Source organism: Fringilla coelebs (genome assembly GCF_963513975.1).
Source record: "Fringilla coelebs genome assembly, chromosome: 7".
NCBI lineage: Eukaryota > Metazoa > Chordata > Aves > Passeriformes > Fringillidae > Fringilla > Fringilla coelebs.
Window position 1 is genome coordinate 32,892,463 of NC_140035.1, and position 18,751 is coordinate 32,911,213.

Here is an 18,751-nt window from a genome sequence, read left to right on the forward strand (position 1 = left end):
TTAGTTTACCTGTTGTCATGACAATTCCAGCAAGGACTTTTCGACGTGCATGTGGAGATGAGAAATTTTCTGTCAAATCACTGAATTTATCTACAACCAAGCGTGCAACAGCATCAGCTAACACCTGTAGGATCATACAGAAATGCACATTAAAATAATTTAAAAATAATTTTTAAATTACAGGAGCATTAAGTTATAAAGATTCACACTTTTAAATGAGTGAACAAAACAAATGAAGTGAGTTTTTATTGTTCACTTTAAAAATTGACATTGAGGTGTCCCTCGCAAGTGGAAGCAGAGGTTTGAGTGCTCCATGTCTACCAAAACAAGATCAGACAGTGCTAAGCAAAGCACTGAAGCACCTAATGCCCATGATCCTGATGAACATTTGAGGCTTGGGAGAACAACTGGATAGACAGATAAGTCTATCCTCTCATGCTCAAACCTCAAAACACATCATTTCAGTACCCTCAACATTGAACCTGACAACAAGATTGAAGTAAAAATCCATGCCCCTCAAATGAACCTTTTATAACAATCTAATTCCTTATCTAACCATTATATAAATAAGGACAACTTTGTTTTCAACCCTAGTTTAATGCTTCCTATTTTTACAAGACCTATACAAAGTTAGGAATAGAAAATATCAGTGTATAACCCCAAATAATCTATCTCAAAATTAGCAAAGATTTCTGTCTTTCAGAAAAACTTGAACTTCAAGTCAGGCTGTAAGTGGGGCTCACTTCCAAAAGGAAGGCAAACTGAAATAGCACTCCTGCTCCTGTTGACAGACAATCCAGTCCAGCACTGCAGCTAATCTCACCTGCTGTTTTCAAGGCAACTGGAACTGCTAGAAAAAAAAAAATCAGTCAAGACCAAATTCTTGTATTTTCACCTGAAAAGAAGCTGAAACCAAGGCAACCATGTGTTGACAACCAGCAGCATCTGAGATGCTCTAGGTGTGCACACCTGGCCCACAGCTTCACAAAGAGCCACAAAGACACAGGTATTGTGTCACACCCACCAGTGCCATTCACATGCTGAGTGAGGCACTGCAACTGAGAAGCTGTGGCTGCCCCATTGCTGGGAGTGCTCCAGGCCAGGCTGGACAGGGCTTGGAGCAACCTGGTCTGGTGGAAAGTCTCCCTGCCCCTGGGACTGGATGAACTTGGAGGTCCCATCCAACCCAAACCATCCTATGATACAGATGTGTTAGATGCCCAAAGGGAAAAAGGGAAAAGAAAAAACAAAATAGAAAAAAAAAAAGAAGAAAAAAGGTTTGAAGACCACCAGCCCCATTTCCTCCACAAGGTTAATGAGAACCAAACAGCTAGAAATGCTGTGGACATGCTCTCAGTGTTAACTTTCTTTTGAAAAAGCTTTAGCAGCCAAGAAATAACTAAAGCTTGGGTGTCATGATTACAGAGCTCAGCAGCTCTCACCAGAGCCTGACAGAAAACAGTGACCAGCAGTCACGTCCCAACTGCACCAGCCTCATCCGTGTTTTGCAATCACTCAACTTGTGAAATCAGATGATTCTTGACATTGTAAACACTAATTTTCTTGAAACATTTGAATGGACTGCAAGTCAGAAACTCCACAGATGTTTTCAGGAACACAATTTGGCTCAGAGGTCATGAACATGTCTGGTCAGGCACTGATTTTCAAACACAGTCTTTTTGTTGCTGGACCCAAAATTGGGTTAGTCCATGTTCTGCCAGCACCACAACCACACAGCTAAAATCTGCATTTAATTGTCCTAGTACTTACCTAATGCAGAAAGCTGAACTTTAAGGTAAATACACAAAAGAAAAGGCAAATAATTGAGTGGTTTTTAATCACCCTGGTCTTAGAAATGGAAAATTAATACACAAAAGGCTTAAATTATTAAGCTCCCTGCAGCCATGAGGGCAGATCACTGTATAACCAAGGCACAGATGCCCCACTGCAGTGTTTTATCCCTAGCCTCACTGCAGAGTAATGGATACTTGCTTCCCAATTGCAAGTTTCATGCTCTCACTTCTGTAATCCATGTATTTTCTGCTCTACCCTACACTGTGATGTGCTGGACAGCACACAGTAAAATCATGCTGAATGACATTGTGATGGAAAATAGATACTACAGAGACAAACTATTCCAGACAGGAAATGTTTCAGGTCACTTCCAACCCAAACTATGCTACGATTCTATGCTTAATAGAGGCTTCAAACCTGCTAGAAAAGGTTTGGCATCCAGGGAATAAACCATGTGATCCACCTTTTCTAAAATACTGGTGCTGACTGGTACCTTGAAGAGCCATCCCCAGCTCTGGGAACTGAAACTGCCCTGTGTTTCTGTTAAGAAATCCAAGGCCACTTGGCCTGCTAGTGCCACTGACAACAGGCTCCCTGAAGAGCAGCTGGGGAGTGAGCCTGCATACAGGCTGCATCCATGAGCTTCTTCCAGAAGGAGCTTTTTTTCCTACATAACAAGCAAAGCAGAGGAAACCGTGGTGTTGGTACACAAAGGAGCATGCAGTGAGTTCCTCCAGGAAGATGGAAGTTGGCACAGCAGAACAGGATGGAGCTGCATCTCACAGAGCCTGGAGCTAAGCTGTTGGCAAGCAAAGCTAAAAGTGCTTGGATGAACTCAGAGCTGGACACTGGGGAGGATTCATAAGAAGGACTGAGCAGAACTCAAGCAGGACTAAATGAACCTTGGAGATGCAAACAACCCAGGATGAACTGGAGAGGAGGAAAAAAAACACTGCCAGAAAACAGGCAGATATATTAAAGATTTGGTATTTCTATTTGATACACAAATGGCATGACAACAGCTGGGCAGTGAGGAATAAACGCTGTTAAATGCCTGTAGATGTAGCCACTAAGATTTTGGTCTTTGGTAAGAATACTCCCCCAGGAAATTAGAAGAATTATCCCTCTCTCCCAGGCAGTCCATTACACTGACATAGTTAAGGGCATGGAAGAGAAGGGAATAAGGCAGCACCAGGAACAAGACTTACTGGCCAGAAATTATATCCTGCTGTCCCCATCTCTTCCACAGCAAGCCCAGGACAGTGATTGGCCTGAGTAGGGATCTTTCACATCACATTTTGCTCTACTGCCTTGGATATAAATAAATATTAACTGGAACAGAAATTGAACTCATGTCTCACCTTCCCTGTGAATGCCCTAACATCTGACACGCAGTTTCTCTACCCCCGCTTCTGCATTAAATCATTATTCCAAGTTGAGTAATTCAAAAAAGGAAAGACCCAAAATAGCTGACAGTTGGCTCAGTAAGGCATGTGAGCTCCAAATTATTTTAGGTGCACTGCTCCCTTCTCTGATGAATTTACAGTGAATCCCCTCCTTTTCTACACACACAGACTGGCTTTGGTTAAATACAGATGTTGCGGCAATGTTGTAGCAGAACCACCCTGATCCTTCACACTTGAAAAATATTCAGGAGCTGATGAAGCTCAGGTCAGTCTGGAGCTGAAGGAAGACCTTGGAAGGCCCTGGAGACCCCCCAAGATGAATGCTGGGGATCCCCTGAATGGTGGGAAAGGCAGCAGCAACAGCTCACAGCTCTCACAGGAACTGACCCAAGACATCTCAGTCCCTTGTGCTCTTCTTGGATCTCCAGAGACCCTTCTGTCTCAAGCAGAAATGTTCTCCCTTGGCTTTTGGTTTGTTTTGGTTTTTTTTTTCCTTATTTGCTCAGTTTATGGCTTATGTGAACTTCCCACTGCAGGTAAAATCAAGGTCCTCCCCTTTAACAGTGACCAGCACACACAGTTCAGAGAAGTTTGCTGTAATGATTTAAAGAAACTTCTGCCTGGTTGTAGAGTCTTTCACTGTTTATGCTGATGTATCTTGTATATTTCTTCCAATTCCACAGCAATTATTCCAACACATAATGCATGATATTCCCGTAACTATATTCAATAGTATCTTTTTCCCAGGTTTGAATCCATCTCATTCTTATTCTCCTGTATTCACTCAGCAATCCACTGCAATGAACTGCCTAGAACTCCTCAGTACCTCTCCAGAAGCAGCTTTCCCAGATCTCCAATCATGTTCATAACTATTTGTGTCTCTTTTATAAATTTGAGTATTTTTCTATACTTCCCCTCGCCCCAGGTGGAACCAGGACTAAAAAAGCACATCAAGTACAATCAGCCATTCAGAACTGGTTCTCACCCTATTTCTCCTGTTTCATGTTTTGTTTCAATGTCTGCCAACAACTACAGAAAGGATAAATTGAATTAGGGGAATGATTAAAAATAGTGATGCTTTTCAAACTGATCTCATTTGTAGCCACACTGCTCATTTGTGTAGCTCAACTTGCTTTCTCTCACCACACTCAAGCTTTCTAATTTAAATGACTGTATTTAAGCTTCAATGTGTACAATTTCAATTTCCAACTCTCTGCACGCCTTGATTCCTCAGTTATCTTTTAAAGTAAACAGTTTGAGGAAATAACATTATGAAAACCTCCATATCAGCTTTCTAACATAAGTGGCCTAAAGAGGTGATACCTCCACAGCAGGATCCCACTGTCTGATGGAAAACTGTTCCTTGAGTGACACCAGCAGCCTGGACTGCTGAAGGTTTGAAGAATATACTGGGAATTACTGCTACCAGTGTGTTCTTTTCTCAGATTTACTCCAAAGCATTTGGTACTGGCCTGAGAACTTCTTTTGGGGACTGCACCATGCCACCTTTGACAGAGGTGTGAGACCCCTCCAGAGAAGGCCACCAAGATGTTCCAAGAGCTGGAGCCCCTCTGCTCTGGAGACAGGCTGGGAGGGCTGGGCTGTTCACCTGGAGGAGAGAAGGATCAAGGGAGACCTTAGAGGCCCTTCCAGTGCCTGAAAGGGCTCCAGGAGAGCTGGAGAGGGACTTCAGGCAAGGGCCTGGAGTGAAGGAGAAGGGGGAATGGCTTCCCATTGACAAAGGGGAGCTTTAGATGGGATATTGGGAAGAAATTCTTCCCTGTGAGGGTGGTGAGGCCATGGCACTGAGAGGCTGTGGCTGCCCCATCCCTGGAAATGTTCAAGGGCAGGTTGGACAGGGCTTGGAGCATCCTGGGATAGCAGAAGGTGTCTGTGCCCACGGCAGGGGTTAGGAATAAGATAATCTTTAAGGTTTCTTACAACCCAAACCATTCTGTTATTCTATGATTTTTTTTGGATCAGTTCACAAAGCAGAGCTCACCATAAACATATTTTCTTTGTTTTGGCGAGTCCCTCTTATGCAAGTGTGACAATCTGTTCAATACCAACACACCCACTGCCAAGGTGCTAAATGCACAACTGCTGAGTTTCTCACTGGGACACTTCTACCCACTCTGAGGCACACATGAGTGGGTTCCTGGGTTTAACTCCCTTCCCAGCACAGAGATGTTCCTGACTGCAGGGAACCTTCCTTCATCCCTGTGAGCAAGCAGACAAGTTTGAACTGAACCACAGGACCAGCACCTCAATAACCACCTGTACAGACCATGAGATTATTCTCACATCCATTTCATAACAATCAATTTTTGATTACAGCAACCCTTCTGTACCATCTGATACTTTGCACCTGTGTTTTTGCATTTAACTCTCTTTGGGGCACCTGCAGCTCTGCTGGGGTCACAGACAGACATCCAGCCACACTCACAACCACCACCATCACAGGGAACATCTCTGCTCTCAACTTCATTCTTCTCACCACAAATGAGCTACAGACAGGTTTGGACCTGCCACCCAACAGTCAATTCCATCTTCACTGGCAAAACCACATTGTACTTCTTTTATTTCCCCTAAGAACTTGGTATTTGATTTTTTCCTCCCCTCACATATTTCTAGCTTGCTTTTTTCCCAACCTAATCAATATTTTATTTTTTCCACTGGTTGTATCAAATCCTATCCTCATTGCCACCATTCCTGCACTCTCCAGTTTTTGTGATTTCACCCACTTCAGGATGATCTAACACTTTTTTTTACACTGTAAACAATGTCTAAAATAATTAAACAACTCACAGACTTCTAAAAGCAGATAAATCAAGCAAGACCTGAAAACAGCACAAATGCTTAAATCATTAAATACATACCAGACCAAAATCACTAATATGCAAAAGACCTAATGTAATTCCAGTAACAGCTAATTATAATTCAAAGCAAAGCAACACAGTGAAGTGCTTGATGACATCCTGATGACAAGCTGATCAAAAGCCCCCGAATAAAAAAATTACTTGAAACAGGGTCTAAATGAGGCAGCACCCATGTACCATCTTTTTCCCAGCTCAGCTTGGGATTTTCACACTTTCCTCTTCCAGTTTCAGTTTTCACCATTTTACTGATGCAAGAACTAAAAACACATGAATTACTAGCGGTGAAATCTTTTTGGTGTCTGGGGTCAAATCTACTTTTAAAAGCAGAGAACACAGTCTAAAATCACTGAATCTACTGAGGAATTGTAACTACCCAAACCAGTGTGATCCTGGATTTGAAAATGAAGGAGACATTTATCAGTAACACAGTAATTGTGCAACATTAAAATGAAACCACAGAGGACATTCTAAAATATGCATAATGTCCATATATTTTGAGAAAACAATGTACTCAAAACATTTACTTATACTCTTTGAACCCACATTATCAAATCAGAACAGTATGTTAGAATTTTAATGAAATCTAGAACAATGGTTTTGAGATAGAAAAGGTCAAAGCCTTGAAATTCTCATAATAAAGTTGCAAAAGACTTTGCAGACAAATATTTTAATTCAGATGGGTATATAATATCATTAAAAAGACCCAAGAGATGCAGTAGAAAGACAGCAGTCAAACAATTATCAGTGTAGTTAGAGTGGGAAGCAACATAAACAAAAAAGAGGGGAGAATTTTTCTCCATTAAAAAAGCATCAAAATTACTCCATTCTAGTGATTTCAAATTTCTGATCTGTGTCCAGTATGTTGGATACCTTTCCCTAGTTCATGAACTATTTAATTTAAATTATTTCTCAGACAGACCTGCTTGCCTAAGTAACTTTCACATGCATATTAATTCATTTGCCTAGAGCACAATCCTTCAGATGAGAGCCATTTAACCACACATCCTGGATACATGCACATGGAAATCAGTGGCAGTTGCAACAGCCGCACTAAATCTGACCTTGACTTGCAACAATTTCTGTTGGCAGGAGAGAATGATTTTCTTCTCTGCTAAGGACTATTGTACCAAATACTAACTTCACTTAAAGCAGCGATTCTCACTTGAAACCCATCTATGTCTTGCTGCCTGAGACGAGCAAGATGTAATTCAATCTTTCCCCAGCACAAACCGTAATTCAAGCTGGCACTGGCGCTCTCTTACACAACAGAATCAGGGCTGAAAACATCAGAAACAAAGCCTCTTCTCTGTGCAAGAGAATATAAGTTGTCAGAAGCTGTAACTGTATAAATCACATCATGCAGATATACATACACATATATAGAGAGGTATTTGGAGAAGCAGAAATGCTGTTCAAACTGATTCAATGACCAAGAGGAGTCAAATTGTGTACTACCCACAGCCACCCACAACACCCAAAGCGTTTCTCACCTGTGGCAAGTGTAACTGGAGCCCCTCGCTGGGAATGGGCTGGCGGGATGGAGTCTGGTCCAGCTGCATGTTGAACAGGGACGCCAGGGCCGACTGAGCAGCCCGAGCCTTCGCCAGCTTTTTGTTCCTTCCCGACCCTTCGAAAGTCTGCCCGTCCACCGCCACGGCCATGACAAAGTTCTTGGCGTGGCTCTCCCCGCTCTCCGACAGGAACTCGTACTTGAGGCCGGGGCGCAGCTCGTTGAGGATCATGACGGGGTTCTTCCCGCTGGCCGTGGGGTAGGGCGAGGCGGGGGGCAGGGGGGACTGGGAAAGGCCGCCGGCCACGGCGCACGAGGGCAGCCCGTAGTCGCCGGCGGAGCCGAAGGAGCCGTCCCCGTTGGAGCCCAGGTAGAAGGGCGCGTCGGAGGGGACGGGCGTCTCGAAGCCGTTGAAGAGGGTGTCGGGGAAGTCGGCCTGGTCGGACGTGAAGTCCGTGTTGACCGACAGAGTCCTGCCCATGGCCAGGTGGGCCTCCGAGGCGTTGGGGAACTGCACGAAGGAGCGCAGGGCCTTTTCGGCAGCGTGCAGCTTGGCTTTCTTTTTCGTCGGGCCGGAGCCCTCGAACACCTGCCCGTTGACCTCCACGGCCATCACGAACATGGGGGCGTGGACCGGCCCCGTCTGGGAGAGCAGTTTGTATTGTAAACCGGGTTTGATCTCGTTAAGCTGCATCAGGGCGTTCTTTGGCAGAACGGGGCCGGGCGTTTTCTTCCTCTTCTTGGGGCGGAATTTGGAATGGCCGTTGTTGCCCTCCTCCAGAGGTCTCTTCCTGCTGCTGCCGCCGCCGCCGTTGGAGAGCGGGGTCCCCTCGCCGAGGCCCTGCCCGGCGCTGTCCTTGGGGGGAACGTTGTCCACATTGCGGTTTTCTTTAATGTCGGTGCTGCTGGAACCTGCGGTGCCCAGAAAGAGTAACTTACAATGCCTTCGGTGCAGGATCTTGTAAATGCAAAATTTATAGATTCCTTTATCTCTCTTTGTAACTGGTTAAGTGATGTGTGCTCACAGGTTAAATATTTTGGCAATGCAACAGGAGATGATGATAACGTAACGACCTCTCAATAATTCAAGAAATAACACACTCAGTCTTCAAACCACACGCTTGATACAACTGCACAGCAAAAAAATCGCTACAACTTTTTATTTTAATTATGCCAGAACAAAACTTTTACTTCTAAGTTATATTTAGTTTCAAAACTGCTTTAAATCAACAATATAAGCTATAGCAACATATGCCCACAAAGCAAACAACTACCATTAGTAAAGATGGATTCCTAAGACCACAACTGTGAGCTAGATATTCAATTCTATTCTATTCTCAGTTTAGTCATGTCACTTATTTCCACACAGTGATTTTAGTTACTTAAACTGAAAAATTACATACATAAAACCTTTGTTCAGAGCAATGAACAATTAGGCAACTCTTTGGTAGGCACCATGACTGAAGAGTGTTTGAATGCTTTTATTTCCCTTCAACTATTCCATATTTTTCAAATTCAGTGGGGTTTTTTAATGCCTTTTCTAAACATTCATTACACCTCATCCCAATTTTCTCAGGAACTACAGCTGCCCACTGTGGCAGCAGGAATACAAGACCATGTGTTTCCACACAGCCTTCTATTACAAAAATCTGTAACTTGTCATTTACAAGCATAATTCTTTGTCAAGGAAACTGCTGTCATGGAGTTACAAACCCAAAAATCACTAGAGTTCCTCTCTAAGGGCACATAGAACAGATGTGTGACAAAAGCACACTCACTGTGATAATATTTTAATGGGAAGGCAGGGAAGACAATATAATATTAATGTAATGATTTGTTTTCAAAAACATAAGTTGGGGTATTGATATGTCAGAGCTATATATAAGGAGCTGAATTTGCTGTAAGTCCAAAGACCTAATTTTCACCCTGATAAAGAAACTAAGGAAATTAACTATTTCTGCTTTCTACTGGCATTTATAAATGAAAAGGCAAATGTAATACATCAAGGATTTTTAACTCTCCTGTTCCAAAACTTCAATATATCTGTATTACATCTACACGGACTCAAGGTGGTAAATGGTCATTGAAATTAGAGCAAACCAGGTGGAAGCTCTCTTTCACAGTGACAAATTCCAGTCAGGCTTTCAGTCTTCCCTAAAAATCCCCTACCATGCACACATCACTTCACCCAAGTTACAAAGCTGATGGAATGGTTACTAAATTTTCATTTATAACATCCTCCAGCAAAAGCTCGATAGGTTACTCCTTTCGGTGCTCAAAGAGAAAAAAAGGAAGGGGAAAAAAAAAAAGATCAAAAGAAAAAGCCAAAGTAGGAACACATTTTGTTAAATCACAGCAGCACAACAAAGAATTGTACAGTACTGATCACGCAATTAAGGCAATCAAATTCTGTCACAAGCTGAAATCCTGAAGCATTTCATCGCTAGAAATCTGCTAGATATAATCAAGTATCTCTTGTTCAGCAACAAACATATTGCCTGGAGAATGAAGGCTACAGGGCCACAACTGTCAATACACAGTTTTCATGCATATATTCTTCATAAAAATATATATTTATGGTGGAGGACTCTAAGAACAAGGGAAGAAATTTTTAAATCTTTCCTTACAGTGAGTTTCTTACATCTCAACTAAAACACTGCCCTTACAGATGGCACCAGATATTTGTTATCAACCACCAAGACTTTCAGGTTAAACAGAAATCATTTAGCTAACACTAATTAATGGTTCCTGGTTTCTTTTTATATAAAAACCACTACCAGTGCCTGTAGGAGGAAGACAGGAGTTGAACAGACTTCAGCTGAACATTAAAAACTTTTCCATGTAAGCATGTCACCTGGAGGAACTCCTTCATCAGGCAGGGGAAACAACGTCCTGACAGAGAGGAGGGACTTGTAGGGAGCAGGAAATAAACTTGCAGGCTTACCTGGTCTTATTAAGAGAGAAAGGAAGAAAACTACTCCTTGCCTGAGAGCTACTAGGCTTTGTTAGCTTTGGAGAACCTGCAGTGTGGAAGAAACTTGGAGAGGAATACGACAGGGAGCTGATCCTGAGTCAAACCAAGAGACCAGGAAAGGAGGTAACTGTGGAGCTGATCCAAATGCAAGTTTGTGATGGCAAGTGAAAGACTTTCTGTGCAAACTAAAAGGACCTGTGCTTGTTTCAACCCACAGAGTCACTGCTCTGCAAGCAAAGGTCCCTCCCTCCCTCTCTCAAGGGTGAAGGTGTGCTTTGGGTCCTTTTGGTCCAGCCCAGCAGTGCTGAGGCCCTCTAACTACCTGAGGGCTTGGAAAGATTAGCCAAAATATAACCTGCTCAAGGCAGAGATGTCTCCTGTCATCCTGTCCATGTTCAGACACGGACTAACTCCTGCAGCCCAGCCTCCCCTGGATGCCTTTTCCAGACACACCACCCTTCCAGGGAAGTTAGGAACGGCCCTTCTGGCTCTTCCTCACCTTGCCCAGTTCCCCACAAGTGACAGGGCCACCAACAGACCCCAGGAGAAGGCATCACACCAGTGTAAGGACACATCAGGGTCCTCCCAGGGACAGCCTGGCAGCTCTGGGCTCTCCCAGAGATCATGGCAGGGAGCCACACATGCTTTTTCTCCCCAGAAATGTTTTTGTAATGGTTTTGAAAGAACTCGTAAACCCACAGCATCCACAATGTCCTGAGCAAGGTGCTTCACCACTTCATCACCAATGGCATGAAAACACACCCCATTTCTTCCTTTGATCCTCCTGCTAGTCTTACTGCATCTACTGGGGTTTATTTGCTATTTTTAAAAGTTTGATGCATCCCATGTTGTGCATGATTTTACAGAAATACCTAATATTTCCAATCTTTAAATTTAATTCTTCAAGGAATGAATGCTTTAGAGAGACCTTTGAAGTCCATCACATCTGCTGTGCATTTAAGGCTTTAAAGCAGCATTAGCACACACATAAACACTTGATGACTGAGATCCTGCTTTCTTAAACATTTATACCTAATTTTAAAACTGGGGATTTTTCATGAGATTGGTATATTTGCTAGTCTAAAAATATCTGACAGCTTCAACTAGATATTTGACTTATCTCTGTGGAGGCCACCTTAGTAAAAATCATAGCTGACACCAACAACTTCAGCAGTTCTGCCACCCAGATTTCAGCTGAGCACTACAAACCCAACAACACTCGAAGCAGGAAAAAAGCATGGGGAATTTTTCATGCAATAAAGAAATAAATCTTTTGTGGGGATGCTCTGGTTTATTTCTGGGTTTATTCCCTGTAATTAAAAAGTGTCTGCCATTAAGATGCTTTTTCCATTGAGGTTCTTCCATTACCTGCTTGCTGAGAGGCAACACTCCCCCTGCTCTATCTGATCTGGAACACAGCTAATTAAATTTAACTCTTAGCTGAACCAAAAGATGGTTCTAGACACCCCTTACACTGCTGCTCTCATTTAGTGGCTGGGGGAAATTCTAAATAAGTAATTTTTTTCATTCAAAAACAAGCAGAAAAAAACCCACATGCTCTCTTCAGAACATCTTCTGGAAAAAGGAGCAAATACATCAAATATAAAGGTCAGGAGAGTCACATGCTTGTGTTCCAAGTGTTCAGAGTGCTGCAGACACACCAGCCATGCAAAGCAACAAAAAACAAATAAAAACATTCTAAATAGCCATCTCTTTTCCCCAAATAGATTGTAGCTTCTCTATGACCAAAGGAGAAAGAAGGAAAACACTAAAAACTGAAGTCTGAAACACAGTTTTCTCAGGGATATTAATTTATTAATGTAAGACATCATCATCACTGTCTTATATTTCATCTGAACCCAAAAATTCATTTTAATTTTGGTTCCTGCAGAGGAATTCTTGTTATGCAAGCACAGGCTACAAAGACTGCATAGCCCACCTTCCTTTCCTTTAGGAACCTTTCTCCAAAAGCAGTTATGTAAAATAATAAAAAATTAAATAGGCAACTTCTAACATGCCACTTCACAATTTTAAGAGATATAAAAGCAAAGAGAGATAAAAAGTTTAAAAATATATCTCTGCACAAATCAAAGCAAAGAACTTAAGAATCTAAACTTTGATTTTTGAACTCCCCAATCAGATGATTTAACATTTCAAATTCATGATGTTTGTGTGGGCACACAAAGGAAGGTCATCTTGCACTTCGTATGAACTGGGCTCAGCCAAGGTTCTGACATCTCAAAACTGAAGTCATACAAATGCATCCCCTAAACAGTTCCATGAAGCCAAGCTCCTGACAAAATAAATTCCTTGAATGGCTTCCCATACTGATGCACTAACACACAAAAAAACCCACAAGCAGACAGAAAATTTTGTGTTTTTCTTAATGACACAAAATTAAAGAATGCCCCTATAATGAGATTATATTTCTCCAGCTCAGGAAGGCACCTTCTACTCATGCTCAGCTATACCACTATTGAGAAAAGGGATGTTTTATCAAAAAAAATTATGAGAACTATCCAATTACACTTTTTGAAGGCCTCTGTAGGAAAGCCACCTTTAGAAACAGTTAAAATATCCATGTGAAGTAATTTTTTACATATCAAGGAAAATAAAATTATATCAAGCATATTGCAGTTGAGTTCAATGTTTCACTAAAGAAAAAATATTAATTCTATTTCAGGTAATATTTTTCCCTTCGGTTTTGGGGTTTTTTGCGGGGGAGGATGCTTGTTTTGGGTTTGATTGGTTTATTTTAACATAATGATCTAACTTCCTCAACTCCTTCTAAAATTGTTCTGTAACTCCTCCAGACTGAGCTGCAACTCTTCTGCTCCAAAGCCAGTGCTGGGCTTTGTCACCTTTGCCAGATGCACTCTTTAGCCACTGTCATTTGGGGGAAAAAGAAGCACATTTGTTACAACATAATTGTACAATTATTTACAGTCAGGCACAGCACAGCAACAATTCTCTGAGTCACAGGAAAAAAAAGACAGCTGAAAAGCAAATATATTTTAGAATGGTTCAAGGAGAATACTTCTCTCATAAGTTACTGGATCTTAATTATACCCCAGAGTTAGCAGCCTCACACACTTGGCTGCATCACATACACACCAAGATGATCACTTTATTTGACTATTTTTGTGCTTTAAAATCACTTTAATAATTCAGTAGCTCAGGGTTGGGATAATCACCACCTAAAGAGAATCATCAGCCCACATGAGACCTGCACAGAGCTTTTCCAGCTCCTCCTTTGCTTTCTCCTTTCTCCTTTTCTGCTCTTCTTCCTTTATATTGTACTCTTCAACTCCATCTCCTTCATCTCACCCCTCCCTCCTTACCAGTACTTTACCCTTGGCATGGACACTACTGATATTATCCCTCCCTTCTTCACTGCTGGTTCAAGACAGGGAAATATTTTGATTAGTCAGCTGCTGTAGGAAAAATATAAGGTATAAACTATAATATAGAGGGTATAACTACATTAGCATATTAAAAACATTGTTAATGCAAAAGCTCCAATTCACTCTTCTTCACTGCATTTTAAAGTATCTTCATTTCTGCACCTGAAGTTTCTTTGCAGTTGCCCCTGTGTTTGGGAGAAAAAAATTACTCTCAGCAGCTATTAGAGAGTTTATTACTATGTAAATGAACACATCTTACTCATGTTTTCTTCATCGTCTACATCCATTGTGAAATATCTTTGCTGGTTTCTTGGCTGGCAGAGACGGCTTCTGTCTGGAAAACAAGGAGGGGAATATTTAGGCTTTAAGGTACCAACTTATTAGGTTTAAAACTTATTAACAATAAGTTTAAAGATCCTTTAAAAGCAGCAGTCCAGGCCCTGGCTTACCATTGTGCTGTTTGGGTAAATCCTGACCAAAACTGGATTTACCCAACTGATCTCTTCCAAAACTGAGATGTTCATCGGTGACTGACAGATGCAGCCCCAGTCTGCCAAAGGCCAGAGTGGGATGATGAAGACCACAATGAGGTCTCCCCACAGTCTCCTCCAGGCTCAAGCCAAGTGCTCTCAGCTGCTCCTCCTATGGCTTCCCTTCCAGGCTCTTCACTTTCTTCGTAGACTCCTTTGGAAAATCTCTAATAGCTTCATGTCTTTTTTACATTGTAGGGCTCAAACCTGTCCCTGGGACTCAAGGTGAGGCCATGCCAGCCCAGAGCAAAGTGGGACAATCTCCTCCCTTGCCCAGCTGGAGATGCTGTGCCTGATGTCCCTCCTGGCTGCCAGGGAACTGCTGACTCCAGCTCAACTTGCCATCAAACAGGACCCCACAGGTCCCTTTCCACAGCACTGCTCTCCAGCCTCTCATTCCTCTCATGTCCTGGTCTATACACACTCAGAATCCAGCCCCTGCCCTTGTTATTAAACTTCTTATGATTGGGGACTGCCCAGCCCTAAAATTCATCAAGGTCTCTCTATAGGGCCCCTATGCCCTCAAGGGAGACAACAGCTCCTTCCAATTTAGTATTGTCAACAAACTTATTTAGTATTCCTTTGATTCCTGCCTCCAGGCTGTTCATGAAGGTGTTGAAGAGCACAGGGACAAGGATAGAGCCCTGTGGAACCCCAGTAGTGACTGAACACACACCTGATCTACTTATAACCCCTTGTGCCCAGCTCCTGAGGCAGTTTGCATTACACAACATCAGCACACTCCACTGTAACAAGAGGAAATTAGCTAACTAATCAACAGGACTTGTAAATAACTATCACCTCAATTAGCACATCCAAACGGCTCCAGTTACTCCTGCAGCACCACTTTGTACTCAAGGACTTGGCAAATTCCTGGTTTAACTTCTCCCAAGGAGATCAGGGAGCTCTCCCTGAGCCAAGCTAGAAGTGAAAAAGGATGTAGAGCTTTCCCACACTTCCACACCATGCTTAAACCCTCCTGAGGAGCTGGGTTATCAGCCTGGGCTCAGCACCTCACCCCACAGCCTGAAGGAGAGAAAAGGCAAGCTCCTGTCTGCTAAAAGCAGAGGCAAACAGAAACTCTACTTGCATTTTTTTTTTAATCATTTCAGTAACTGTGCTGAAACAGATTCTGAAAGCATTGAGGAAGATAAACAGCCAAAGACAGATGACAGAAGAGCCCTAAGGCACTGAAGAGATGCAATCCTACAGTGTTACTGCAGCCAAATGACACTAAGCTCTCTGTCTTAAGCTTTAACCACATGTGTTTAAGAGTTAGACTACTCTTAGCATATAAAGAATTAGCACTTTTTTCCTAATATTTTCTTATAAAAAAAATGCACTGTGGTAACAGAGTCACAGAACCACTAACTTCAAGACCTTCAAGATCAAGTCCACCTTTTGACTGAATAAGAGCATGTGCACTGAACCAAAGCATGAAATGCCATATCTGTTTGTTTCCTGAGCAATTCCAGGGATGGTGATTCCACCACTTCCCAAAGCTAAGCCTCCCTCACTCTAAGCCCTGCAAGACTGTGTGTGATTTATCCAAGTAACTGATTTCCATTACAACTAATTTCTAACAACCACCCACTTCAAATCAAAAACACCTGGAAGAGAACTAATCAGATATTTAAAGAGTATTAAATGTTGTGGATGCCCCAACCCCAGCACTGCTCAAGGCCAGGCTGGATAAGGCCTTGAGCAACCTGGTGTGGTGGGAGGTGTCCCTGCCCACAGCTGGGACTGCATCATCTGGAAGGTCCATTCCAATCCCTTACCATAGTACAACTCTGTGAATAATGTATAGGGGACAGTACTGAGCTGAGCAGAGAGAATGAACTCAGTACTCTGTACACACATCTATCTTCCAAACTTCCTCCCACTGTAATCCACAGACTTTTTTTTTTTTCCCCATCTGTCTTTCACCATGTAAAATAGGATCTATGTATGCCCTCAGAAAGACAGGGGAGATGTTTTCACCAAATGGACCCTGAGCCCAGGCTGCTCACTACAAAAAAAGCCTTCTCTTGCCAGGGCATGCTTGATTACATCTGCAGTCATTAGCGATTCAGTTATCATTTCACTATGAAGAAAGAACAGCATTTCTGGCTTCTTTGACCTACCAAACTTTTATTCAAGCAGCAAAACTGCATAAATAAACACATGAACACATTCCCTGCCTGTCAATATCCTGTTTAGCAACTGGCATCCAGGAAGATCTCAGGTCCTACAGACACAGAGACACCACATGAGGTTGGGTAATGGTCAGTGGCATCTGAGCAAGGACACCTTCCAAAAGGACTTCACTGAAGCTTGGACACAAAGGTATCTATGATAAACTCCTGAGTTTCATTCCTAAAATCCTGCTATGGGATAAGGGACACAACTACAGTAACACGCTCAGCACTGGAAAAAACTTTTATTTGGGGAAAAAAATGAAAGAGTAAAGGATAAAGCTTAATTGCTGTTCAGAGATTACCAAAGCTTTCAAGAACAGCAATAAGGACTAAGTGCCATAAATACAAAGTGATTTGGATCAGTGTATTTACAGCAGGTTCTGTGTGGAATGGGGCTGTGGCAGAAGCCAGCTCCATGGCTACAGGGACTGTTCTGTCCCAGGAATACTGATGAAATAAATTGAGGGTTTGGCTGCACTATGCTGGTGTAGCAGAGTAGAATTCTGTACTCATAACACAGAGTAACAAACCTCCAGCCAACTCTCACCTAAATTCACTCACTGAAGCCAAGGGAATCTGCATAGCAGCACATCCTGAAATGTTCTGACTAAAAAACCTTTCTTTTCCTGGATGCATTAAAAGCCAGCCATATCAAACAGGAAAACAGTATCTACATGTATGCTAATTTAAGTGGAGCCAGGAAAAAGTACACTTTTAATCCTCTCCTGGTTTTAAAGTCTTTCATTCCTGTAGAGTATTTCCAAAGATAGAAAGAACATCAGAAGTACTTAGAAATGCAGCAGCAAACACAACAGAATTTGCCTTTATTTCCACAGGAGACTACTTGAGAGATTTTTAGGTAAATGTTAGCTATAGCAAGTACACAGCACATGAGAACTTAGAGATAATCTGCTTTTCTTCTGTCTGAATATCCTAGGTATTGACTGCATGCAAAAAAGAGTCTTGAAAGACCTTAAGAGTTATCTTGGCTTATTCTCATTACTGAGAAAAAACCTAAATATGTCTTGAAAGGGAAATTTAGCAATTAACAACACTTTACATCCAGCAAATGGCATATATGGAAAAAATCCCATTAACCTGATAGATGACATAAAACTGTTAGAAAACAGCCTAAGTCAGAAAGCTGCAGTTTTAGGAAGTTCCATATTTGTTAAGAAGTCCCCTCCTTCCAAACTTTGAAATTCAAATGAAATAAAACATTGGGAAATGGATCTTGCTCAAAATATTTCTGACAAACTGGATTTCTTGTGAATCCAAAGTTCAAACACTGAAGCACTTTGCACTCAGCAAAGAGGTTCAAACCTCACTTGAAAACTAGGTTTACACCACCACCACCACCCCTCCAGCAACTCCTTTGTCCAGCATTTAAAGGCAGCAATTAAAGCCCTACCTTTCCTCTGCGATCGCTTCATCCTCCTGCGCTTCCAGTGCACTGGGGCCACGCTGCAGAGGTTCCCCACACCCAGAGCCATGGCTTGATGTGATGCCATGCACCCCCTGGCACCTGTGCCACCCCTCACCCCCTCCCAAAGCACCAGCAACCTATCCCCAAAGGAGGGTTCCTGGGCTTCCTCTCGCAGCCCCTGGCAGCCTGGAGTGCACTGATGCACAGCCCAGTGAACAAAGATGAGCACGGGATGCAGCTCACCCTTACCCACTGCCAGAGGCACATGTGACAATTAACCCTTTGGCACACGAGGGGCAAGGAAGGACAGTTCTCTGAGAAGGACTAGATCAAAGGCATCCTTAGTCCTAGGTGTGAAAAGGCACAATTAATTTTAGTTTGTTATTAATAAAGGAGGGCAACTCTTCAGTCCTGTAGCTCAGAAACAAGGAGAGACATAAGCAAGGAAATATTTATACAGCTTAGTACATGAAACAAGGTGCTTTCAGCATCCATTACAACTGTTTCTCAGGTTCCCAGTTCATACACTGCCTCAAAAGGCACAGAATGTAGATGGAAATAGCAGGAATACATAAATATACCAATCTCAAAATATACTTTAGTCACAGATTTTCCATACAAGGGTTACTATCAGGCCTGACCAAGAGG

General features: G+C 42.4%; 1 protein-coding gene across 1 annotated transcript in view; it reads right to left on the minus strand.

Moving 5' to 3' along the window:
- ADARB1 (adenosine deaminase RNA specific B1) overlaps positions 1–18,751 on the minus strand; it is a 66,179-nt gene that overhangs the window by 24,713 nt on the left and 22,715 nt on the right. Inside the window, exons 3-5 of the mRNA XM_084209776.1 lie at positions 14,227–14,301; positions 7,570–8,501; positions 10–124 (exon numbers count right to left, since the gene is read on the minus strand). Of these exons, the coding sequence (XP_084065902.1) occupies positions 10–124; positions 7,570–8,501; positions 14,227–14,254 (1,075 nt within the window). The 5' untranslated portion in view covers positions 14,255–14,301. The remainder of the gene's footprint in view (positions 1–9; positions 125–7,569; positions 8,502–14,226; positions 14,302–18,751) is intronic.